We start from the raw sequence: 25,962 nt of genomic DNA, 5'->3' as shown, positions 1-25,962 counted from the left end.
ACAACTCAGGCACTTCTCAATTATTAACCTGAGAGTGAAATTTGATCAATACATCCTCTACCTTTTCTAAAACCGCATTGTTCTTCTCTTTAATCTTTGTCTACTGCATCTTTCAGTCTAAAAAGTATCATATTTCTAAGTAATTTGCTACCTACAGAGACATGACTAATGCCTCGATAATTACCATACTCCCTCTTATCACCTTTCTTATAAAGTTGCTTAAGGTTTTCATAAAATCGTTAGGTACTTCCCCTTTTTCAAAAAATATATTCATAATCTTCAGTAACTTGATCCAAACCTCAGAGTCAAAATTTAAGAAACATATTTACCACAGTCTCAGCACCAGGATCCTTATAATTTTTAATCCTTTTACTACTGTTGCTAATTATTCCTCAATAAACAAATCTTCCATCACATCCAAGGTATCACAAACTTTTTCATTTTCGTCTATACCTTTTCCTGTAACTTCATCTCGGTTTAGTACATTCTAAAAATGTTCTGGCCATTTTTCTTTAACTCTTTCCTTATCACTAATTTTGGCCCAGTTCTTGTCTTTAACTGGGACGAGTCCAGATTGGCTCCTCCCTCTGAATTTATTAACATGCCAGTACAATGTTTTACTATTATGCCGTCTAGCTGTATCTTCTAGATCCTCAGCAATTTTATCCATGGCCTCCGCTTCAAACCTCCTTAGTTCATATTTTAATGCTTTCTCCACTTTCTTTACATTTCTTTTGTTTTCATTTGATCTATCACTCAGATAAATCTTGCACAAATACCTTCTCCTTTCTATTAAACATAAAGCTTTTTTGCCAATATGCTTAGCTGCAGTCCTGGCTTCCTTCTCTAAGACACCTTCAGCAACTTCACAAATTATTTTATTAAAATTATTTCAACCATCTTCCACATTGTCAAATTTTAATCTCTGAAGTTTAGTATTCAACTGTTCCTGGAAAGTTTCTCTCAAATTCTCATCCTGGAGTCTACCAGCATCATAACTTCCCGGGAGGTAGCTACGCTTCCGAAATTTCAACTTTAAATTAACCCAAGACACTACAAGATGATGATCTTTACTTTTAACATCAATAACAACACTCCTATATACCCTAGTATCTTGTATTGATCCTACCAGTCTTCGGTTTACTATATCATAATCAATAAGGTTTGCTGTCTTACGATCACGTGAATACCATGTTAACTTATGAGCCATTTTATGACCAAACACCGCATTGGTTATAACTATATTGTTATACCTACAAAATTGCAAAAGTCTGTATCCTTTACTGTTTTATTTTCCTACACCAAATTTACCTAGGCAAGGATGCCATCTATCCCTATTTCTATCAACCTGGGCGATAAAATCTCCCAGTAAAAACATCATATTTCTACCTGGGACCCTGTCTATTTGCTCCTTTAACTGTAAGTAAAATTCACACAGGTTATACATACCATTTAACTAGGCTACAAAGTGTGTTTACCATTTAGCAGCTTTAAGCGACCTCCTCCAGGCCACTCAGCGTGTCTCTAGGTGGCGATAGGGGAACACCCTACAGAAATTTAGGGTACCTCCATATAAGGCACGGACCAAGGGAGGACCTTGTCTCTGGGGGCCCATAATAGAAACTGGGGCACAGAAACTGGGTGCCCCAGTTTCCGAACTTTGAACTATTTTTGACAAAATGTCTATCTCAAAATTTTCTTCAGATGGGTTTGGAAAAAGAAGGCATGAGGGCTGGGGGGCTAGTCACCCTCGGATCTCTTTTGAATATTAAAAAGTGAACTCGAACTTTTAATTTCCAATCAAATTGGCCCTTTCTGAAGTTTTTACGAGCACCCCTTCCATAAAAACCATATATTTCCCCAGCGCACAACTTACAACGCCTGCCCTCGGGCCCTGGGGGGCTGTGTCGACCCTGGAGTTTTCGTCATATGGTCTTTGAAGTATTTAAAAAAAACGGCTATGTCAAAGTTCTTATCGGAGGGGTTTGTGTAAAAAAGGGTGGGGAGGGAGGGGGCGGGCTAGGTACCCTCCAATCTCTTTTGACTCTTAAAAGTGAACTAGAAAAGTGAACTGAACACTGTGGGGGGAGTGTCCTGCTCAAAGATATAATTTCCACAACTTTCAATTACGTTGAACAAAATGGCTATCTCAAAATTTTGATTGCGTTTGTTTAGGGAAATAGTTGGCATACAAGGGGTGTTATTTGCCTTCCAATTAGTTTCGACCATTAAAAAGGACACTAGCAATTTAAATTTCAAATCGAAAGAGCCCTTTTTGAAGTTTCAACGACAACGCTTTCTATAAAACCTTATATGCCCCCATGGCATAACTTAAAACCCTTGCCATGAGGGCTGTGGGGGGGGGTGGTTATCATCCTCATAGACCTAATTTCCAGAATTTTCAACTAAGTTGAACAAAATGGTTACTCAAAATTTTGATTGGATGTGTTTGGGGAAATTTTGGGCGTGAGAGGGGTGTTAGCTGCCCTCCAATCACTTTCGAATATTAAAAAGGTCACTATCACTTTGAATTTCCAATTTAATGAGCCCTTTTTGAAGTTTTTAAGACAAAGCTTTCTATAAAAAAATTATATGTCCCCAGAGAATAACTTACAACCCTTTTCGTAAGGACTGTGGGGGGAGTGTCCTCTTCAAAAATATAATTTCTATCTCGAAATCAACTACTTAGAACAAAATGGCTATCTCAAAATTTTGATTGAATGTGTTTTGGGAAATGGTGGGCCTGGAAGGAGTGTTAGTCGCCTTCCAATCACTTTTGACCCTTAAAAAGGGCACTGGAACTCTAGATTTCTAAGAAAATGAGCCCCCTTTGAAGTTTATGCGACAAACCCTTCCATATGAAGTGCCTCTGGAAAAAAATAAACAATAAATAAATAATAAACCATTGGTCCCGTATGGCCTTTACTATAGACAACGCTACAGCGTTGCCCCTGATTTCTGTTCATCGTGGATTTCATTTATTTATTGATGGCTGTTTTTGGTAGTTTTACACTTGCAGAATCATTTAATTTATTTCTGCTAATTTTTGGTTTAATTTAGCTCTTTGGCTCAAAATTATTTCGTAGAAAAAATTCTAAATTAGTTATGTTTTCCTTTTTATTGACATAGTCTGTTTCATTGGAAAAGAAAATAATAATTTAAATATTTACGTTTATTTCTATCAAAATCCATAATTTGGTTTACTATTTATAAGAGTAGTATCCTCTCACTGCCTTTAAACACGCCCATAGCAGTTTTCCACAGGATTTTAAAGTCACCGTAGTTTCAAGCGCAGCCCTGTTTTAAATGCATCGCTGTTTCAAGCGCATGCCCTGTTTCCGTGACACCCTGTTTCCATGGGAGCCATCAGGTGCTTACATTCGGTTGCTATGTAATACAGTGACCCAATCTTGATTCAGTATTAGAAAAGATGAAAGTAAGAGATGTAGGTGTTAAGGAATGTTTACATTCGGTTTCTATGCAATAGAGGATGAGGCTATCGTGCGTGACTCAACAAGTGTTACATCACAGAAGGGTGTTTAGTAATCGGAATTTGAACTAATGAGTGACCTAGTGGATTTATCAGATATAACTTAATAGCAGCGTAATGACATCTTACGTAATGACGGCGCACATCTCACGTAATGACAGTGCAAGTGTTACGTAATGACACCACCAGACAGAGAAATTTTTATTAAGATATTTCAAGACGTTTCTTAAGACATTTTTCTTTTAGAGATATCAAGGCGTTTTTCTTTCAAGGCGTTTTTTTCTTTAATTCTTGTATAAGGAGATGTGTTTATGGATGATGCATTCCCACAAGCATCGTTTCTTCAGATTTTATGAGGGAATCCCCCGCTTTTAATTGAGGAGGACATATGTGCGGGTTGCTACATAATACTTTATTTTTCTTTCAGTACATTTTTTCTCAAAGGATCATTATATTGTAATGATTTCTGTTCTCGTTAGGACTCAAAAGATCAATTTCCATCCAATAGAGCAACGCCCAGACGCCAGGACCAGTAGGCTATTTCCGATATTCTGTTCTAGCTAATAGATTCTAGAAATAACCTATGGCATGTGAGGAGAATTCCCGGTTTAATGGAGTCCTTTACTTTTCTTTGAAAATCCGGGATTTTGTCTTAGGACACAAACATTCTAGACTTTTAGAGTTTGGCCTTGTCTTCACTTTGTTTTAATAGTCAGTAGACTTCAAATTTATGCTCTCACTTTGGGAGGGCATAGAGGTTTTGCGCCCTACTCTTGTTAATTTCTGCTTGGTTTGAGTTCGACACGGTTATTTATTGTAAATTCTGTTCGTTTTAGGTCCCATTTATTTATCGATGTTAATTCGAGGTTGTTTTATGCTTGGTAAATTATTTGATTTTATTTATTTGCTCATTTGGGTTTAATGGAGTTATTTACTTTTCTTTGAAAAACATATTTTGTGGAAAAAGTTTATTTTTAAATGATAATCCAAAAAACATACTTTTTCTGTATTGTCACATTTTCTTTATTTATTTTAAACCTTCGATTAACCTAGAGAACGGAAACGACCAATGATTCCTTTACATGCATAGCTCAGGATCTTCAAGGTATACTAGAAAATGGGAATTCGTCATAGGATGTAAACCCATTCTAGAATTTTTTGAGTTTGACCGTATTTTCACTTTGATTTGATATAAACTATTTTCCGATTTCTTATTATTTTTGGATTGATAAAACCCTGTTTTGAAAATTCGTCTTAGGACACAAACTCTTTTAGAATTTTAGAGTTTTACCGTGTTTTCTCTTTGTTTTAATATTCAGTATAATGCAATTTTGTCTTGGCCTTGAGATGGCATAAAGGTTTTGACCCCTACTCATGTTAATTTCTGCTTGTTTTGAGTTTGACTCTGTTATTTATTCTAATTTCTGTGTGTTAGGGGTTTCATTTATTAATTGATGCTGATTTTTACTAGTTTTACGCTTGGTAGATAATTTGATTTTCGCTCATTTTGGCTTAATGGAGTTCTTTTCTTTTCTATGAAAAACTAGATTTCGTCTTAGGATATAAAATCTACACGGTTTAGGTTAGGTTAATTTAGGTTAGGCGAGGTGCCATCTAACCTAAATTAACCTAACCTAGAATTTTATAAAGTCTTCTAGAATTTTAGAGTCAGACCGTATTTTCACATTGTTTTAATATTCAGTAAACTGCAAATTTATGTTCTGACCTTGGGAAGGCATAGAGCTTTTGCGCTCCACTCATTTTAGTTTCTGCTCATTTTGAGTTTGACTCTGTTATTCATTGTAATTTCTGTTTGTTTTGGGTTTCATTTATTTATTGATGCTGATCTGTACTAGTTTTACACTTGGTAGATTATTTGATTATATTTTTGCTCATTTTGGTTTAATGGAGGTCTTTTCATCACTTTGAAAAACTGGGATTTCGTCATAGGACATAAACTCTACACGGGCTAGGTTAGGTCAATTTAGGTTAGGTGAGGTGTCATCTAACCTAAATTACCCTGACCTATCCCGTGTAGGTTAACTTGAAAGCACTAGTAGCAAGACTGTTTCCATTTTTGTCCGCAAAGATTATTTTAAAGCTTAAAATACTTTCTCCAAATCTAAAAAATATCCCTAAATACTAGAGTTAAAATACACGGACATTAAAATTAAACAGCTATTTTTGGGCAAGGTCTCCAAGACCCCACATTTCTTTAAAAAAATTTCAGAGGGAAACCCCTAAAAATTCATGGAACGTGAAAGCTTTCAAGATTGGGTCACTGTATTACATAGCAACCTAATGTAAGCACCTGATGGCTCCCATGGAAACAGGGTGTCACGGAAACAGGGCATGCGCTTGAAACAGCGATGCATTTAAAACAGGGCTGCGCTTGAAACTACGGTGACTTTAAAATCCTGTGGAAAACTGCTATGGGCGTGTTTAAAGGCAGTGAGAGGATACTACTCTTATAAATAGTAAACCAAATTATGGATTTTGATAGAAATAAACGTAAATATTTAAATTATTATTTTCTTTTCCAATGAAACAGACTATGTCAATAAAAAGGAAAACATAACTAATTTAGAATTTTTTCTACGAAATAATTTTGAGCCAAAGAGCTAAATTAAACCAAAATTAACAGAAATAAATTAAAATGATTCTGCAAGTGTAAAACTACCAAAAACAGCCATCAATAAATAAATGAGATCCACGATGAACAGAAATCAGGGGCAACGCTGTAGCGTTGTCTATAGTAAAGGCCATACGGGACCAATGGTTTATTATTTATTTATTGTTTATTTTTTTCCAGAGGCACTTCATATGGAAGGGTTTGTCGCATAAACTTCAAAGGGGGCTCATTTTCTTAGAAATCTAGAGTTCCAGTGCCCTTTTTAAGGGTCAAAAGTGATTGGAAGGCGACTAACACTCCTTCCAGGCCCACCATTTCCCCAAAAACATTCAATCAAAAGTTTGCGATAGCCATTTTGTTCTACGTAGTCGATTTCCAGATAGAAATTATATTTTTGAGGAGGACACTCCCTCCACATCCCTCAGGGTACGGGTTCTAAGTTATGCCCTGGGGGCATAAAATGTTTTTATAGAAAGCTTTGTCGTAATAACTTCAAAAAGGGTTCATTTGATTGGAAATTCAAGGGGCTAGTGCCCTTTTCAATAGTCGAAAGTGATTGGAGGGCAGCTAACACCCCTCTCACGCCCAAATTTTCCCCAAACACATCCAATCAAAATTCTGAGTAACCATTTTGTTCAACTTAGTTGAAAATTCTGGAAATTAGGTCTATGAGGATGATAACCCCCCCCCCCCCCCACAGCCCTCATGGCAAGGGTTTTAAGTTATGCCATGGGGGCATATAAGGTTTTATAGAAAGCGTTGTCGTTGAAACTTCAAAAAGGGCTCTTTCGATTTGAAATTTAAATTGCTAGTGTCCTTTTTAATGGTCGAAACTAATTGGAAGGCAAATAACACCCCTTGCATGCCAACTATTTCCCTAAACAAACGCAATCAAAATTTTGAGATAGCCATTTTTTTCAACGTAATTGAAAGTTGTGGAAATTATATCTTTGAGCAGGACACTCCCCCCATAGTGTTCAGTTCACTTTTCTAGTTCACTTTTAAGAGTCAAAAGAGAATGGAGGGTACCTAGCCCCGCCACCTCCCTCCACACCCTTTTTTCCTCAAACCCATCCGATAAGAACTTTGACATAGCCGTTTTTTTTTAATAATTCAAAGACCATATGACGAAAAATCCAGGGTCGACACAGCCCCCCAGGGCCCGAGGGCAGGCGTTGTAAGTTGTGCGCTGGGGAAATATATGGTTTTTATGGAAGGGGTGCTCGTAAAAACTTCAGAAAGGGCCAATTTGATTGGAAATTAAAAGTTCGAGTTCACTTTTTAATATTCAAAAGAGATCCGAGGGTGACTAGCCCCCCAGCCCTCATGCCTTCTTTTTCCAAACCCATCTGAAGAAAATTTTGAGATAGACATTTTGTCAAAAATAGTTCAAAGTTCGGAAACTGGGGCACCCAGTTTCTGTGCCCCAGTTTCTATTATGGACCCCCAGAGACAAGGTCCTCCCTTGGTCCGTGCCTCCTATGGAGGTACCCTAAATTTCTGTAGAGTGTTCCCCTATCGCCACCTAGAGACACGCTGAGTGGCCTGGAGGAGGTCGCTTAAAGCTGCTAAATGGTAAACACACTTTGTAGCCTAGGTAAATGGTATGTATAACCTGTGTGAATTTTACTTACAGTTACAGGAGCAAATAGACAGGGTCCCAGGTAGAAATATGATGTTTTTACTGGGAGATTTTATCGCCCAGGTTGATAGAAATAGGGATAGATGGCATCCTTGCCTAGGTAAATTTGGTGTAGGAAAAGAAAACAGTAAAGGATACAGACTTTTGCAATTTTGTAGGTATAACAATATAGTTATAACCAATGTGGTGTTTGGTCATAAAATGGCTCATAAGTTAACATGGTATTCACGTGATCGTAAGACAGCAAACCTTATTGATTATGCTATAGTAAACCGAAGACTGGTAGGATCAATACAAGATACTAGGGTATATAGGAGTGTTGTTATTGATGTTAAAAGTAAAGATCATCATCTTGTAGTGTCTTGGGTTAATTTAAAGCTGAAATTTCGGAGGCGTAGCTACCACCCGGGAAGTTATGATGCTGGTAGACTCTAGGATGAGAATTTGAGAGAAACTTTCCAGGAACAGTTGAATACTAAACTTCAGAGATTAAAATTTGACAATGTGGAAGATGATTGGAATAATTTTAATAAAATAATTTGTGAAGTTGCTGAAGGTGTCTTAGAGAAGGAAGCCAGGACTGCAGCTAAGAATATTGGCAAAAAAGCTTTATGTTTAATAGAAAGGAGAAGGTATTTGTGCAAGAGTTATCTGAGTGATAGATCAAATGAAAACAAAAGGAATGTAAAGAAAGTGGAGAAAGCATTAAAATATGAACTAAGGAGGTTTGAAGCGGAGGCCATGGATAAAATTGCTGAGGATCTAGAAGATACAGCTAGACGGCATAATAGTAAAACATTGTACTGGCATGTTAATAAATTCAGAGGGAGGAGCCAATCTGGACTTGTCCCAGTTAAAGATAGGAACAGGGGCACAATTAGTGATAAAGAAAGAGGTAAAGAGAAATGGGTAAAACATTTTAAGAATTTGCTAAACTGAGATACAGTTACAGGAAAAGATATAGAGGAAAATGAAAAAGTTTGTGATACCTTGGATGTGAAGGAAGATTTGTTTATTGAGGAAGAATTAGCGACAGTACTAAAAGGATTAAAAATTATAAGGATCCTGGTGCTGAGACTGTGGTAAATATGTTTCTTAAATATATTGACTCTGAGGTTTGGATCAAGTTACTGAAGATTATGAATATATTTTTTGAAAAAGGGGAAGTACCTAACGATTTTAGGAAAACCTTAAGCCACTTTATAAGAAAGGCGATAAGAGGGAGTATGGTAATTATCGAGGCATTAGTCATGTCTCTGTAGGTAGCAAATTACTTAGAAATATGATACTTTTTAGACTGAAAGATGCAGTAGACAAAGATTAAAGAGAAGAACAATGTGGTTTTAGAAAAGGTAGAGGATGTATTGATCAAATTTCACTCTCAGGTTAATAATTGAGAAGTGCCTGAGTTGTCAAACAGCTTTGATCCTCAGTTTTATAGATTATGAGCAAGCGTTCGATGTTGTTGATATAAGAGCTTTAGCAAAGGTTTTATCCTTCTATGTATACCAGATAAATACATTAAAGTGATTAGTACTCTGTACGAGAATAACACAACTGCGGTTAAGGTACGAAATGAGGTTAGCAGCTGGTTTTGTATTAAATCAGGAGTTGTGTCAGGGTTGTCTTCTATCCCCCTTTATGTGGATTGTTTTGATGGACTTTGTCTTAAGGAGCACAGGAAAGGCAATGGGAGACCAAGCAATCAAATGGGGAGGAAAAAGTCTCCTGGACTTAGATTATGCTGATGATTTAAGCATCCTAGATGAAAGTGTGAGCAAAATGAATGAACTCTTAGAGGTTTTGCGAGTTCAGGGTGCTAGAATTGGTTTGAAAATTAATGTTAAGAAGACTAAGTCACTGAGGCTAAGAATAAGTGAAGATGAAAAGATGACGTTGGGTAACGAAAAGACTGATCAGTGAAGATGGGAGCAGTGAAGATGTTAAAAGTAGAATGGCCAAGGCTCAGGGTGTTTTTTCCCAGTTAAAAAACAGTTTGAATGAACATGAAGATAAGTCTGCAAAACAAGATTAGAATATTAGAAGCTACAGTGAAGACAGTGGTCAAATATGACTCTGAAGCATCGGCGCTCCGAAAAGCGGATGAAGATTTGCTAGATCTTTTCCGGTTGACTTTGGAGTAAAACAAAGGCTTCGTCCTGTCTCCGACTCTGTTTAACTATTGAATTGATTAGGTGCTTGACATTGCACTATCTTCTCATCCAGGAGTTAAGATTGGACAGGACCTTTCACTTGGAGATCTTGAATACGCGGACGATGCCAGGATGCTCTCAGTTCCAGAGAAAGCTCCAACTATGGTCGATTATGTGGTTACTTGGGCAGATCACATTGACTTGAAAGTCTGTACAGGGAAGACAAAATTTATGGCAATAAATCACACTGATCTTCTTTCGCTTACTGTGAATCAAGTACAGTTGGATGAGGTCGAAAGCTTCACAAACCTTAGCTCCCACCTTTGGAGTGACGGATTTTCAAATGCCGATATTCAACAGCGATTGCAGAAAGCCTAAATAATTACTCATACATAAAGACAACAGAGTCTGACTTGATTTTTCATTAATTTTTGGTCGGTTCAGTATTTATTGATTCATATATAGCAGGTTCTATTATTTGTATGTTTAAGTGATTACTTATCTTAACATATGTTCGTTTTGAGTTTCATCAATAAATCGATAGGAGTTTCTGCTCGTTTTAAGTTTGTGTTGCTATAGGATATTTTTTGCTTGTCTTAGGATTTAATATTCCTCTTTACTTTCCTTCAAAATATCTCTATTTAAAAAAAAACAGCTTTTGAATTAACTTGGTCTAAAAAATGTATCCAAATTGAATGAAAACAGTCAATGTGAAACGGTTTTCAACAAACTAAAGAAAGTAAGAAATTAACCCGATTCTACTGCAAAATTAAACAGAATAAGGTAAAAATTTGGATTTAAAAATTAGATTGCATTATCATTTCTGACAGAAAGAGAGGGAAATTATTTAAATTATCAATTTTCAGCCTTATCGAACCCTACCCCTTGTGATGCCAAGTCCTAAGCCAAAAAGGGACGTACCTCTGCCGGCGCAGTCTTATTTACGTTTTCAGCCAAGTTTGACGTTCCAAGGGACTCCGTCATCAAGTCCACTTCCTCCACATCCTGTTGTCAATTCAGTTAATCAGTCATTGATGCAGCAGAAGGTACTATTTGTTCGTTTAGCATATTACTTTTTTTTATTTAACCATTTTTATCCTTCAAATGTTGTTATGATAACGAGGGATTGCATGAAAAGTGAAACTTGTGAAAGTTTAAAAAGCTGAAACATTGATCTTAATTCACAGATAGCCCTGGAATTATAGTTAAAAATGTTAAGAAGTTTAAAGTTTTGTGTATTATGATTTATGGGTAATTACGAGGTATCTAAATATTAGATACTTAGATCTTTTATACCTAAATATGTATAATAAAATTATCTTTTTTTCAAAACTATCTTTTTCAAAATTGTCGGTCCACTACCGCCCAAGAACTCCAGAGTCAGGCTGATTACATCTCCAAAGCAACGCAGCCGTTTGGTATGCAGATTAACGCAAACAAGACCAAAATCATGGTAAAATCACGACAGGAGGTAACAAACCCCCCCCTCAAAAGTAATAGACATGGAACAAGGGAAAACGGTCGATCAATTCCTTTACCTCGGCAGTCTTTTGACGGCTGACACTGTCGACATTAAACGCCACCTCGGTCTTGCCAGCTCTAGCTTCAAAAGACTATCAAAGATATGGAAATCTAGCCACCTTTTGAACCATCTGAAAGTGCATCTATTCAACGGTCTGATCATACCCATTATTCTGTATGGGTGTGAAACCTGTACATTAAAAGCTGAAAACGAGGGCAACCTCCTTGCGTTCGAAATGAGATGTCTGCACCGGATAGCCAAGATCAGATATACTGACCAAGTCACAAACGAAGAAGACTGAAGTCGCAAAAAACTATCCTGAACAAAATCCGAAAACAGCAGCTACGCTGCTTCGGCCATTTAAAGCGAATGAATCCCGAACGCCTGCCCAAGATCGCGCATGAACGGCAAACTGAAGGACTTTGACCATGCGGAAGACCACGCAAAAGGTGGATCGAAAGCTTTGACCGACAACGCATTGCCCAACTATCCCGAACTGCACTTGACAGAACTACATATCGAGCCCTAGTTCATCAGATTTTGGAAGGAGTGGCCCCAAGACATCCCTTGAGGATGTATGGGACTTAAATAAGTAAGTAAGTAAAACAAAATATTAAATACAGAAAATCAGTTCCCAGCCAACTAATAAACCAGAACATCTATGAATTCAAAAATGACCCTAGAATTAAAGTTACAAATATTCAGACGCTTATGTTCTGTAGCTAGTTATCAAAATACGTACCAAAAAGTACTAAAGCACAGAAAGTCAACTTCTGAATAAGTCAATTGACTGACATGATGTGATAATGAACGATGTTGGTACGATATTGATATGCTATTGATGGGATACTGGTATGATATTGAACATATAGATACTGAAGCATATCATAAAAACATGCAATATTGCTGGCTTGGATATTACTTTACCAACTAGCTCATGGAGATATTTAGGTGTTTATTTATCTATCGAAGACAGTATTTATCTTACGTTGCATTTTACTGCAGGCTTGGTCAGAATGGGTTAAATGGGTCAGGAAAGTATAAAAAACGTTAAATCCTTTAGAAAACAATAGTAAAAAACGGTATAAAAACGATAAAAACAATAGAAAATAACAATAAAAACAATAAAAACGGTATAAAACGGCAAAAAACAATAGTAAAAAAATTAAGAACATTAAATCATACAGAAAACAATAGTAATTGTTGGGATGGTCATAAAAATTATAGGATATTTAGGGGAGGGGACAAAGTTGAAGGTACCTTGAACTTAATATTATTACACATGCGAAGAAAATTTGTCTTCCTATCCCTTCCCCACTTAACGGACATATGAGAAATTTTTTTTTAATTCCAAATCTAGACATCAGCTTTAGGGGTTTAGTCATTTTCGATGCTTGTTTGTGTACAGCAGTGAGTTTATTTGTGCGTGTAGCCCTGGCTTTCTTTTAGATTAGCTTCTAAAAAACGCTGGAAAAAAATCCCCTAAGGGAGTGGGAAATGATAAAATTATATTATTTATTTTTTTAAACTTTATTTATGCGTTCAAAGTTTATTTATGTACTGAAGTATTATATATACATGTTAAAGTGCATTTTGTTAAGGGCTTCATCAAATTGAGTTCAAAAAATTCTAAAAAAAAAGCAGGCAGGCTATAGGAGAAACAGTAGAAATTCTGACGAGAGTCATAAGAATCACACGGTTTCTAGGAGGGGGGATAGACCTGAAACTATTGATACTCAGATCTTAACCTTATGGCATCATAATTATACGAATGAGTTTGACATCCCCTCTCATCAGATGCAAACAGTAGAACATTTACTTTAAGTTCGAGCTCTAAAACTAGCATTTCTAAGCTTAGGAGACGAAGGTATTTACTTAAGAGCTGAGTTATGACGAGTATGTTCAAGTACATTTCACGATCGACTTGGTCATATTAGTTTCTAAAAGAAATTACCAAGAATTAGATATTCCAATTTTGTCACTTTGGCACATTAATCCTCTGTTTTGAAAAAAAAAGAATCGTTTAAATTTAATAAGTTAAGACTAGGTAAAGAGATTACAATACTTAAAGTTGGCTAAATTAATTTTAAAACTTGAAGGGCTTTGTTATCTGTCTACAAAAAAACTAGTTAAGAGAGAGCAGGGTTATAGGCAGAGACAAACAGATAAAAAAAAGAGAGAGTACGGGTCTTTGATTTCCTGTATAAAGAGAGAGAGAGAAAAAAAAAACAGAAAGAAAGAAAGAAAGAGAGAGAGTACGGATCTTTGATTTTGTACTTAAATTGAGAGAGAGTACAGATCTTTGATTCCGTACGTAAAAACAGAAAAAAAGCGATAGAGAGAGAAAGGGTGAAAGAGAGAGAGAAAGAGAGGGGGGCAGACAGACAGAAGGACATACATACATATATATAAAGAGAGAGAGAGAGAGGGAGAGAGATATTGAGAGAGAGAGAGAGATAGAGAGAGAGAGAGAGAGAGAGAGAGAGAGAGAGAGAGAGAGAGAGAGAGAGAGAGAGAGAGAGAGAGAGAGAGAGAGAGAGAGAGAGAGAGCGCTAGAAAGCGAAAACAATGTAGCGTGAATAAAGCCCATAAAATTGTGCGTTATTGTAGTTTTTGTTAATTGATCTTCAATTCTTGAAAGAACTCCTTTAACTTCAAAATTTTGAGAAAAGAGTTAATGACGCTTAAGGTTAGATTATTCCGTATTGGAAAGGTCGTGCTATTTGTTTGTAAAAAGTATTTATGAAAGAGCAGAGATATGTGCAAAGAGAGAGGGAGGAAAGAGGAGAGAGAGGAAGACAAAGAAAAATGAAGTAAGCGAGAGAGAGGAAATCGATGTGAAAATAGAGTACAGGAAACCGTTCATTATTACTAATATAATTCTTTTCCTTAATGCCTACTCAATTTAGTGGAAATTAATATTTTCATTTTCTATTTTTAAGTATCGCAATTTTTTAATAGTTTTCCCTCCATCATTTTTTTTTAAATGTGGCAATTTCTAACAGAAATCTTTATTACGACAATGAGAGTTGTCATAATAACGAGACAGGGACTCATATGTTACGAGACAAATAACGAGAACTAGACAAATAACGAGACAAGAACTAATATGTTTGTCTATGCGAGCATCATTATGTTTTCCTTCTGGCCAAACGAATCACGAGGTGCCAAATATTAAACATTTCTTTCATCAAGGGCCTGTTTATAAAGAAAAGTAAAGAGAGAAATCCCGAGAAAGAAGCTAAAATAAATAAACGAAGTTAAAAAACGACAATCTTTAATATGTCAAGCTTGTCTTCAAAATTAAAGGAGAAGTGTTTTCCAGCTACTGTTCCGCGTAGGAAGCACTTTATTGGCATAAGGGTACTAGAGATTTGGCTTTGAATCCGAGTTTATTTCTAGAGATTTGTTTGTTTAAATACCTTCAAAAATTGAAACTATATCTTTCGGCCTCATTTTATCCTGCTACAGAGCCTTGAAGTGGAAGAAGAATTTAATATTTTTTTTATATTTCTTTGTTTTTGCTTCCAGATATCTTTTCCCTTTCTTTGTTTTGTATCCAGATAATTTTTGTCTTCATCTTTTCCCATAAGTTCATGTTTATGAGGCTATTCAATTTCATTTTATCTAAAGTTCATTGTTTTTTTTTTTAAATCTAAAGACTTCTTGTTCATTTTTTTCTCCATTTTGCCTCGTAAGATTTTTTTTTTCTTTTTTCATTTTCTTATCTGGAACTTGGTATAACTTTAAAATTTTGGCAGAAAATGAACTTTTTTAGACAATTCATGGAATATAATCCTCTTGGCTGGCTTGATTTGTTTTTGTTTTTTTTTTGGTTAGGTTTTATGTGTTTGTGTTTGTTTATGGGTTTGTTTGTCTCCTTTGAAACGTCAGAACTTCTTCTGAAAGGGAAATTATCCTACGAGTGAAATCATCCTATCCCGTTTGTTTTTACTTTCATTATCTGCCGAAAAAAAGAAACAAGCTGATACAAGTTGATTAACTGGACACTAAAACACTCAAAAGGAACGTTCAATATCTGTAATCATTTTTTTTTCTCGGAATATGTTTTCGAACAGTAGGACAATTTCGCTTTCAGATCACGATATTTGCTTCAACACAAGGTCTGAAGTCATTAATATACCTCAGAAAAGACAGTGGATATCTAAAATACTTCTTGTATGTTTTGTCCCTTTTAAATTTTTGATCAGACCAAGTCGGCTTTGAGCATTCAAAAGATGGTATGTAACAAGTTATGTCAAATTGTGATTTCTGCCCCGCGCCATTTTGAACTAGTCTGTCACTCTCAAAAGACGATAAGTGACAATTTGCATAGAATTGTATTTGGCATTCTGCACCACTTTGAACCAATTCATTGGATCAAGTGGTTTTCCAGTATCTGTTTCCATTTTTAAATTACTTAGAGCCTTTTTTTGTTTTTTTTTAGATATGCTTTATCATTTTTATTTTAATTTGAAAATTAATATTTTTCTATTTTTGCGTATTATGTCTTTTCGTGCGTAGACGTATTTCCAAGGAGTTTTTTTGTTTAACTGCTCGCTAATAGTAGTAAACAAAACCGAAATTTCTTTTACTTTTTTATTCTCTTGTCTGTGAGATTCATATCAAGGAGCATACTTTCTTTTGAAATCCCAAAGCCAAAATATTATGACATTCTATCTATCATATGAGCAATGTTGTAATTGTCCTGTGGTTTTTGATATTTTAATTTTATTCACAACCCTACCTTGCACGGTATTCACCCAACTAATTTTTCCTTTGTGGAAATTTGATTTTAGGACATCAAAGTTTTTGACCCACAGGAAGGATGGAAAACAGATGAAGAGGTAAATGATTTCTTAGATTTAGAGGTTTAGAGATTTAGATTTAGAGGTTGAATGATTTATCGTGTTTAGTAAAAGCACGTCTCGATTAGGTGAATTCCACTACTCCGCAATAAAATCATTCTAGTGGATTTTACAGCAACTATTTCTACTCCTCTATTTTTAGTAGTGAAGGCACTTCAGAAAAACGTGGATAGGAAAGCGTGATAGTTCCTCAAAAAATTTTCGATAGAAACTAATTTGGAAGACAGATTTGAGCGGTGGTGGTCAGTTCACATACTTGCAATCAGTGGTATGGTAAAAAGATGTCATTTTGGTATGGTTGATTCTGGTGGCTAGGGGGCCCCAGATTTCTCTCATTCAGAAAAAAATATAACCTCAGTACCACAGAAAATTGGATATTTCAATAAGTCTTGCTGTTCATTTTAATATTTTTTGTTGCAAAATAACTGTTGCAAGAAAAAAACAACGCTACTTTAAATTTGTTTTTCAGCATTTGTTGCGACACTGATCATCTTTTTTTTCTTTTGGGTCAAAAGTTTAGTATAAACTTGTCAAGAAAGACCCCCCCCCCACACTAGGACAATTTTATAATTGTGGTCTAAAAAGATGTTTTCGGAAGCGAACTACTGAAAAACTATTTTCATAGCCATCTCATTTAAAAAGGGGTAAAACTCTGAAATGAGTCTGAATCTTTCTATTGGTTTTGCCGTCTATCTACCCAGGGGAAAGGTAGTGGCAACACCAAAATATTGAAAGGACTTTTGGTAGCTATTGGCTAGAACGCTTTCTGCAGCTCCAGCCTAGGAGCCCTTCGACTCCAGCCCTTTTTTTTAATAAGGGTTTAACCTCATCTGGAATTGATTTCTGGTTCAACACCGTCTGTCCTTTTGCAAAACTCCAAAAAAAAAACTACGAAGGACCCATTTTCAAAAAAAAAGAAAATCCAGCGTCATGTCTTTTTCTTCTTTTGTAGAAAAAAAAAGAAGTTTGTACAATATACTTTACATAGCATTGTCCATTTTATGAATTTCGGCAAATTTATGGAAACCAAGTTAAACCGATTTTGTTCACTTCCAACACATGTGTCCTTGTTTTAAGGAAACTGACAGATTCTGGGCAACTTCTTAAAAGAGGATTAGCTTTAATAGAGTATATGTCTATAGATTATAGACATAGATTATGTCTACATAATATATTATACCTATTTATCAACTATAGATTAAATGTAGATTATAGGTGGCTCGTAACCCACATTTCTTAATTTTTCATTTTGCCATTTGACTACAAAATAGGGTTTCTAAAAATTGTCTTTTCAAAAAGAATTTTTTTGAAAAGACAATTTTGAGAAAATCTTCTCTTTTTTTTCATGTCCCACTTCGCTGGCACATGTGTGACTTTAAGAACAAGCAACGACTTTTGGCTTCTATTTTTATGATATAGCTATGACCTGGCTTGGCTACTGTACTTTTAATTTTTTCTAGGGGACTTACGGTTAAAATCTAAAATTAAAAAACTTAAATATAGTACTTATCCTTCTAAATTAATATAATTTTTGTTTTCCCTGTTCTAAATTTTTATTTCGAAACGTTTTGACACTAAACAATAATTTGGATGTCTTGAATGTTTCTATGGACTACTATATCTTTGCTCCATGAAAATTTAGTCTGTCTTCAAAAGACTTGAATAAAAGTTTTTTATCTTTAATAAAAATCGTGAAGGTTAAATTTCAACTTATCTTGCCCATATACAATTGATGATTTGAAGAGACTCCACCTTTCCTTTCAACCATAAGTCTGCTTATTAATACACATAAGACAGTTAGAGGAAACCACGCCTTCCTACCCTTCTGAACTGTCTATTTACATTCTGTAACGGGTATTGCCTCAATACCATCTGGATAAGAAAATAGAAGAGTATTTTACTTCGTTGCTAATTAAGTCAACTCTTGCTAACTTGAAATTCACGGGACCATAATTTTGCTTCGAGTTACGCATAGTTCGAATCATGTATAGTTCGAGTTATAGAGGTCTTTCTGCATAAAATTCGACTCATAAAAGTAACGAGTTATAGAACAAAGTCAAAGGAAAATTCGAGTTAGAGAGGTACAAAATCGCAAAATTTACTCCCTACAGCCACAACAAAGTTAAGAATAACTTTCTGAATACCATCTGAATAAGGAAATAGAAGAGTATTTTACTTCGTTGCTAATAAAGTCAATTCTTGCTAACTTGAAATTCACGGGAACATAATTTTGCTTCGAGTTACATATAGTTCGAATTATGCATAGTTCGAGTTATAGAGGTCTTTCTGCATAAAATTCGACTCATAAAAGTAACGAGTTATAGAACTAAGTCAAAGGAAAATTCGAGTTAGAGAGGTACAAAATCGCTAAATTTACTCCTTACAGCCACTACAAAGTTAAGAATAACTTTCTGAATACCATCTGAATAAGAAAATAGAAGAATATTTTACTTCGACTCATAAAAGTATATTTAGCCACTACAGCCACTACAAAGTTAAGAATAACTTTCTGAATACCATCTGAATAAGAAAATAGAAGAGTATTTTACTTGGTTGCTAATAAAGTCAATTCTTGCTAACTTGAAATTCACGGGACCATAATTTTGCTTCGAGTTACATATAGTTCGAATTATGCATAGTTCGAGTTATAGAGGTCTTTCTACATAAAATTCGACTCATAAAAGTAACGAGTTATAGAACTAAGTCAAAGGAAAATTCGAGTTAGACAGGTACAAAATCGCTAAATTTACTCCCTACAGCCACTACAAAAGTTAAGAATAACTTTCTGAATACCATCTGAATAAGAAAATAGAAGAATATTTTACTTCGACTCATAAAAGTATATTTAACCACTACAGCCACTACAAAGTTAAGAATAACTTTCTGAATACCATCTGAATAAGAAAATAGAAGAATATTTTACTTCGACTCATAAAAATATATTTAGCCACTACAGCCACTACAAAGTTAAGAATAACTTTCTGAATACCATCTGAATAAGGAAATAGAAGAGTATTTTACTTCGTTGCTAATAAAGTCAATTCTTGCTAACTTGAAATTCACGGGACCATAATTTTGCTTCGAGTTACATATAGTTCGAATTATGCATAGTTCGAGTTATAGAGGTCTTTCTGCATAAAATTCGACTCATAAAAGTAACGAGTTATAGAACTAAGTCAAAGGAAAATTCGAGTTAGAGAGGTACAAAATCGCTAAATTTACTCCCTACAGCCACTACAAAAGTTAAGAATAACTTTCTGAATACCATCTGAATAAGAAAATAGAAGAATATTTTACTTCGACTCATAAAAGTATATTTAGCCACTACAGCCACTACAAAGTTAAGAATAACTTTCTGAATACCATCTGAATAAGAAAATAGAAGAATATTTTACTTTGACTCATAAAAGTATATTTAGCCACTACAGCCACTGCAAAGTTAAGAATAACTTTCTGAATACCATCTGAATAAGGAAATAGAAGAGTATTTTACTTCGTTGCTAATAAAGTCAATTCTTGCTAACTTGAAATTCACGGGACCATAATTTTGCTTCGAGTTACATATAGTTCGAATTATGCATAGTTCGAGTTATAGAGGTCTTTCTGCATAAAATTCGACTCATAAAAGTAACGAGTTATAGAACTAAGTCAAAGGAAAATTCGAGTTAGAGAGGTACAAAATCGCTAAATTTACTCCCTACAGCCACTACAAAGTTAAGAATAACTTTCTGAATACCATCTGAATAAGAAAATAGAAGAATATTTTACTTCGACTCATAAAAGTATATTTAGCCACTACAGCCACTACAAAGTTAAGAATAACTTTCTGAATACCATCTGAATAAGAAAATAGAAGAGTATTTTACTTGGTTGCTAATAAAGTCAATTCTTGCTAACTTGAAATTCACGGGACCATAATCTTGCTTCGGGTTACATATAGTTCGAATTATGCATAGTTCGAGTTATAGAGGTCTTTCTGCATAAAATTCGACTCATAAAAGTAACGAGTTATAGAACTAAGTCAAAGGAAAATTCGAGTTAGAGAGGTACAAAATCGCTAAATTTACTCCCTACAGCCACTACAAAGTTAAGAATAACTTTCTGAATACCATCTGAATAAGAAAATAGAACAGTATTTTACTTCGACTCATAAAAGTATATTTAGCCACTACAGCCACTACAAAGTTAAGAATAACTTTCTGAATACCATCTGAATAAGAAAATAGAAGAGTATTTTACTTCGTTGCTAATAAAGTCAACTCTTGCTAACTTGAAATTCACGGGACCATAATTTTGCTTCGGGTTACATATAGTTCGAATTATGCATAGTTCGAGTTATAGAGGTCTTTCTGCATAAAATTCGACTCATAAAAGTAACGAGTTATAGAACTAAGTCAAAGGAAAATTCGAGTTAGAGAGGTACAAAATCGCTAAATTTACTCCCTACAGCCACTACAAAGTTAAGAATAACTTTCTGAATACCATCTGAATAAGAAAATAGAAGAGTATTTTACTTCGTTGCTAATAAAGTCAATTCTTGCTAACTTGAAATTCACGGGACCATAATCTTGCTTCGGGTTACATATAGTTCGTATTATGCATAGTTCGAGTTATAGAGGTCTTTCTGCATAAAATTCGACTCATAAAAGTAACAAGTTATAGAACTAAGTCAAAGGAAAATTCGAGTTAGAGAGGTACAAAATCGCTAAATTTACTCCCTACAGCCACTACAAAGTTAAGAATAACTTTCTGAATACCATCTGAATAAGAAAATAGAAGAGTATTTTGCTTCGACTCATAAAAGTATATTTAGCCACTACAGCCACTACAAAGTTAAGAATAACTTTCTGGATACCATCTGAATAAGAAAATAGAAGAGTATTTTACTTCGTTGCTAATAAAGTCAACTCTTGCTAACTTGAAATTCACGGGACTATAATTTTGCTTCGGGTTGTTGGCCTCAGGCGGCTTGGTGCTGCGATGAGTTGTTAGTAGTAGTAGTAGTAGTTACATATAGTTCGAATTATGCATAGTTCGAGTTATAGAGGTCTTTCTGCATAAAATTCGACTCATAAAAGTAACGAGTTATAGAACTAAGTCAAAGGAAATTCGTGTTAGAGAGGTACAAAATCGCTAAATTTACTCCCTACAGCCACTACAAAGTTAAGAATAACTTTCTGAATACCATCTGAATATGAAAATAGAAGAGTATTTTACTTCGACTCATAAAAGTATATTTAGCCAGTACAGCCACTACAAAGTTAAGAATAAATTTCTGAATACCATCTGAATAAGAAAATAGAAGAGTATTTAACTTCGTTGCTAATAAAGTCAATTCTTGCTAACTTGAAATTCACGGAACCATAATTTTTCTTCGAGTTACGTATAGTTTGACTTTTGCATAGTTCGAGTTATAGAGGTCATTCTACATAAAATTCGACTTATAAAAGTAACGAGTTATAGAACTAAGTCAAAGGAAAATTCGAGTTAGAGAGGTACAAAATCGCTAAATTTACTCCCTACAGCCACTACAAAGTTAAGAATAACTTTCTGAATACCAGCTGAATAAGAAAATAGAAGAGTATTTTACTTCGACTCATAAAAGTATATTTAGCCACTACAGCCACTACAAAGTTAAGAATAACTTTCTGAATACCATCTGAATAAGAAAATAGAAGAGTATTTTACTTCGTTGCTAATAAAGTCAACTCTTGCTAACTTGAAATTCACGGGACCATAATTTTGCTTCGAGTTATATATATTTCGAATTATGCATAGTCCGAGTTATAGAGGTCATTCTGCCTAAAATTCGACTCATAAAAGTAACGAGTTATAGAAGTAAGTCAAAGGAAAATTCGAGTTAGAGAGGTACAAAATCGCTAAATTTACTCCCTACAGCCACTAAAAAGTTAAGAATAACTTTATTAGTGTATTATGGTCTTGACACATCAAGATTTTATTTCCAAATCTCAAGACTTGACTTTCAAATATCAATAATCAATATAGTTTTCTAGGATATAGACACCTGAACATTAACAGAATCTGATACAAAAATATGTCGAACAAAACTAATGCATATCAAACTTTACATGTTGCAACCTGCATACCGTGGTTTCGACTAACAGAGGTCTGTTGGAAAAACTTTGAGATACAGAGATAAATTTTGACTTGTGGAGGTAAAGTGAAAATTAAATAACAACTTATCTACTGAATTTCGAGTTATAGAGATAATTTTCGTGTCACTTCGACTTACAGAGGTAAAATATAACCGCAAAATTATTTCGAGTTATGCATGATTTTTTTTCGACTTAGACAGGTTTTTTAAGGCAATTCAAAATAATTCGAGATACCGAGCATTTCGGTTTATCATTGTTCGAGTTATCGAGAGTTGACTGCAGTGCTAGTCTCCTTGTTGTTGTTATTGTTCTTTCAGTTCCTTGCCCCGAGTCAGGGTCATTCTGGGGTAAAAACTTTAACGAAATTTGAATAGACTTTAGGGCTCGAACTCACATTTAGTGAACAGAAGCTTACATGATGAAGCCTGACTATCCACTACTATAATCAAAATATTGTCTTTCCTTTATTCTGCTATTGAGAACCCCACTGTGTATAAGGCTTTACTAATGCTATGCTATTTCTTTACTAGCTTTCTGACTTTCTTTATTTCTTTCTCTCTTTCTTTCTTATAGCTTGAGCAAGTTTCTGCTGTTACTGACAATCAATCAGCACTGAAAACTCGGGATACTCCTCCACAACCTCAGGTACACGCCTCTAATTTAGTTCAACAAGTAGGTCCAGCATTGATGGTGAGTTAATTGCAGTAATGCAAGTCGAGTGTCGTGGACTGCAAGCCAAGACCCCGTTTAAAGCAACTCTTATTGACAATATTTCGCAATAACAGCCGTTCGCTTGCCAAATAAGTTGAAAAAAGACACGGGAATAAAAAAAAGTAAAGAATATTAGTATCTGGTTGCAATTATTTTAAACGGAAATGATTTTTCTTCTTTTTTTTTATTTGTTGATATAAATGTGCAAATTTTCATCTTTCAGTAAGGACATCTATTTTAGTACATTTAAAAGTGCACCTTTTTTATTTAAATTACCTTCGTCAGCATACTTTATTTATTTAATGGCAACTGCCAGGTATAGTTAGGCAAAGAGAGGTATACATCGTGGGGCCAGAGGAAAGAGGATTTTGATTTTTATGTTTATTATTCTGTAAAAGTATTTCTGTTGGGTAAAAGTGTCCTTTTAAGAAATTGCAATAGCCTTCTGCTTCATACTTAAATTGTTACAATTAAAATGAGAATTCCTACCATCTATATTAGGAGGAAAAACACGCAAAAAAAATAATAATTAGCAGGCAAAGAAAGGATTAAAATCTCCTTGATGTTGGGAAATACACCCTCCTAATTTTTGTAATTTAATTTTCTCCACTGCGACAATTATTTAAGTGAGATAACTATTTTTCACTGCACAAAATTATTTAAGTGGGTCAGAAACTCAATTTTGGCCCCTCTCCTTAAGTTCTTCGGTGTATCGAGCTCTGTCGAAGGTATTTTTCTTTTGTTTTAAAATTTTAGCCTTCAACCATGTGCTATTGTTACTTTTAAATTATTCCCATTTATAAAATTCCGTTCATTTTTTTTTACTTTTACAATCACCCGTATTGATTACTAATCAAAGCGTGCATGATTTGCAGTGGAAGATTGCTGTGGAAATACTATACACAGAAGGATTTTTTGTTTATTTTTTGTTTATTTTTTGTTTATTATTTGTTTATTTAAACAAGTTCTGAGTTGTTTATTTCGAAAGTTTTGAAATTCTCCTAAGTTATTCTAAAAATAAGGTTTTCAATAAGTAAAATTCCAACGTACAGCAGGCCTGGCCTCAATAACTTTTTTTCATGAAAAATCGAATTTTTTCAAATCAACTGAATTTCATACAATTCAGTGCCAACAATCTTTCTTTAGATAGAATATTTTGTATGATTAATCTTTATAAACTCTCTCAAAAGTAGAAAGGAGGGTCCGACTCGTGACACTCACCCCTGCCGCCACCTACAACTTTTTTACATAATTTTATCGATCCACGAACGGGTCAATGACCTCTTTTTCCAAGGTCGATTAATTTATTGTTTCCAAGGAGAATTGTTTCCGGAAATTTATTAATATCTTTGGAGTTCGACCAGAATTGTTTCCGGGGCAAAGTTTATATCACACGTGACAGATGATGTCATGGTTGATTGATTTGACACGAAAGGGGAATTAATTTGTTGTTTCTAAGGGGAATTATTGATTTGACAAGAAAGAGGAATTAATTTGTTGTTTCTAAGGGGAATTATTGATTCACGAAAGGGAAATTAATTTGTTGTTTCTAAGGGCAATTATTGATTCAAGAAAGGGGAATTAATTTGTTGTTTCTAAGGGGAAGGTGGGGAAGAGATATATTGATTGCGTAATCGAAGGGAGAGAATTCCCGAGAAATTGATTACATAATCGGTAGAACCCTATCAGGAACTCGTGACGGGAATCCATTTATGAGCATAGAATGACGTAATCGACTAGGACAAAAGCATTTCTGAGAAATTGATTACATAATCGGTAGAACCCTATCAGAAGGTCATGACGGGAGTCCATATATGGGCATAGAATGACGTAATCGACTAGGACTGTTGGATTTCTGAGAAATCGATTATATAATCGGTAGAACCCTATCAGGAGGTCCTGACGGATGTCCATTTATGGGCAAAGAATGGCGTAATCGACTAGGACAGTTGGATTTCTGAGAAATTGATTACATAATCGGTATAACCCTATCAGAAGGTCATGACGGGGGTCCATATATGGGCATAGAATGACGTAATCGACTAAGACAATCGGATTTCTGAGAAATTGATTATATAATCGGTAGAACCCTATCAGAAGGTCATGACGGGGGTCCATATATGGGCATAGAATGGCGTAATCGACTAAGACACTTGGATTTCTGAGAAATCGATTACATAATCGGTAGAACCCTATCAGGATGTCCTGACGGGAACAAGTTCCTTTCTTAATGTCCATCCTAAACCCATTTTTCAACTTGAAGTACTTATCTTTTTCACCACCAACCATACTTTACAGCTTTTTGGATACCTCAACACCATGAAATACTTTTCAAAGACCATTTCAGAGCAAGTTACATTCTCAATGTCCCTCCTAAACTTATTTTCCAACTCGAAGTACTTATCTTTTTCACCTACAACTATACTTTACAGCTTTTTGGTTACCTCAACGCCAAGAAATACTTTTCAAAGACCATTTCAGAGCAAGTTCCTTTCTTAGTGACCATCCTAAACCCATTTTACAAATTGAAGTACCCATCCTTTTAGCTTAGAGTTTTAGTTTGGTTTAGTTTTAGTTAAAAGTTTAGAGTTTTTAGCTTAGAGTCTTAGCTTAGAGTTTTCGTTAGAGTTCTAGTTTAGTTTAGTTTTAATTAAGAGTTTAGAGTTTTCAGCTTAGAGTCTTAGCTTAGAGTTTTATTTAGAGTTCTAGTTTAGTTTTGTTTATTTACAGTTAAGTACTTAGATTTTTAGCTTAGAGTCATAGATTGGAGTTTTACTTATAGTTGGAGTTTGGTTAAGTTTTAGTTAAGAGTTTCGAATTTTACCTTA

At 34.8% G+C, this 25,962-nt stretch overlaps 1 protein-coding gene across 8 annotated transcripts in view; it reads left to right on the top strand.

The window, feature by feature from the left end:
* The window catches only part of LOC148945543 (PDZ and LIM domain protein 3-like), a 128,980-nt gene that overhangs the window by 63,371 nt on the left and 39,647 nt on the right, over nt 1–25,962 (top strand). For 3 of the 8 annotated variants that reach the window (XM_089099140.1, XM_089099139.1, XM_089099142.1), the window contains exons 4-6: nt 10,784–10,963; nt 16,239–16,286; nt 22,997–23,113. In XM_089099140.1, the coding sequence (XP_088955266.1) occupies nt 10,784–10,963; nt 16,239–16,286; nt 22,997–23,113 (345 nt within the window). The remainder of the gene's footprint in view (nt 1–10,783; nt 10,964–16,238; nt 16,287–22,996; nt 23,114–25,962) is intronic. The other 5 variants (XM_089099141.1, XM_089099143.1, XM_089099144.1 and 2 more) reach the window with 5 other exon arrangements.

The sequence above is a fragment of the Artemia sp. Qi Xiang Cuo genome, chromosome 13 (genome assembly GCF_049724085.1).
Source record: "Artemia sp. Qi Xiang Cuo chromosome 13, ASM4972408v1, whole genome shotgun sequence".
NCBI lineage: Eukaryota > Metazoa > Arthropoda > Branchiopoda > Anostraca > Artemiidae > Artemia > Artemia sp. Qi Xiang Cuo.
The sequence above is the reverse complement of the archived record's forward strand: the minus strand, read 5'-3'. Positions and strand labels throughout refer to the sequence as shown.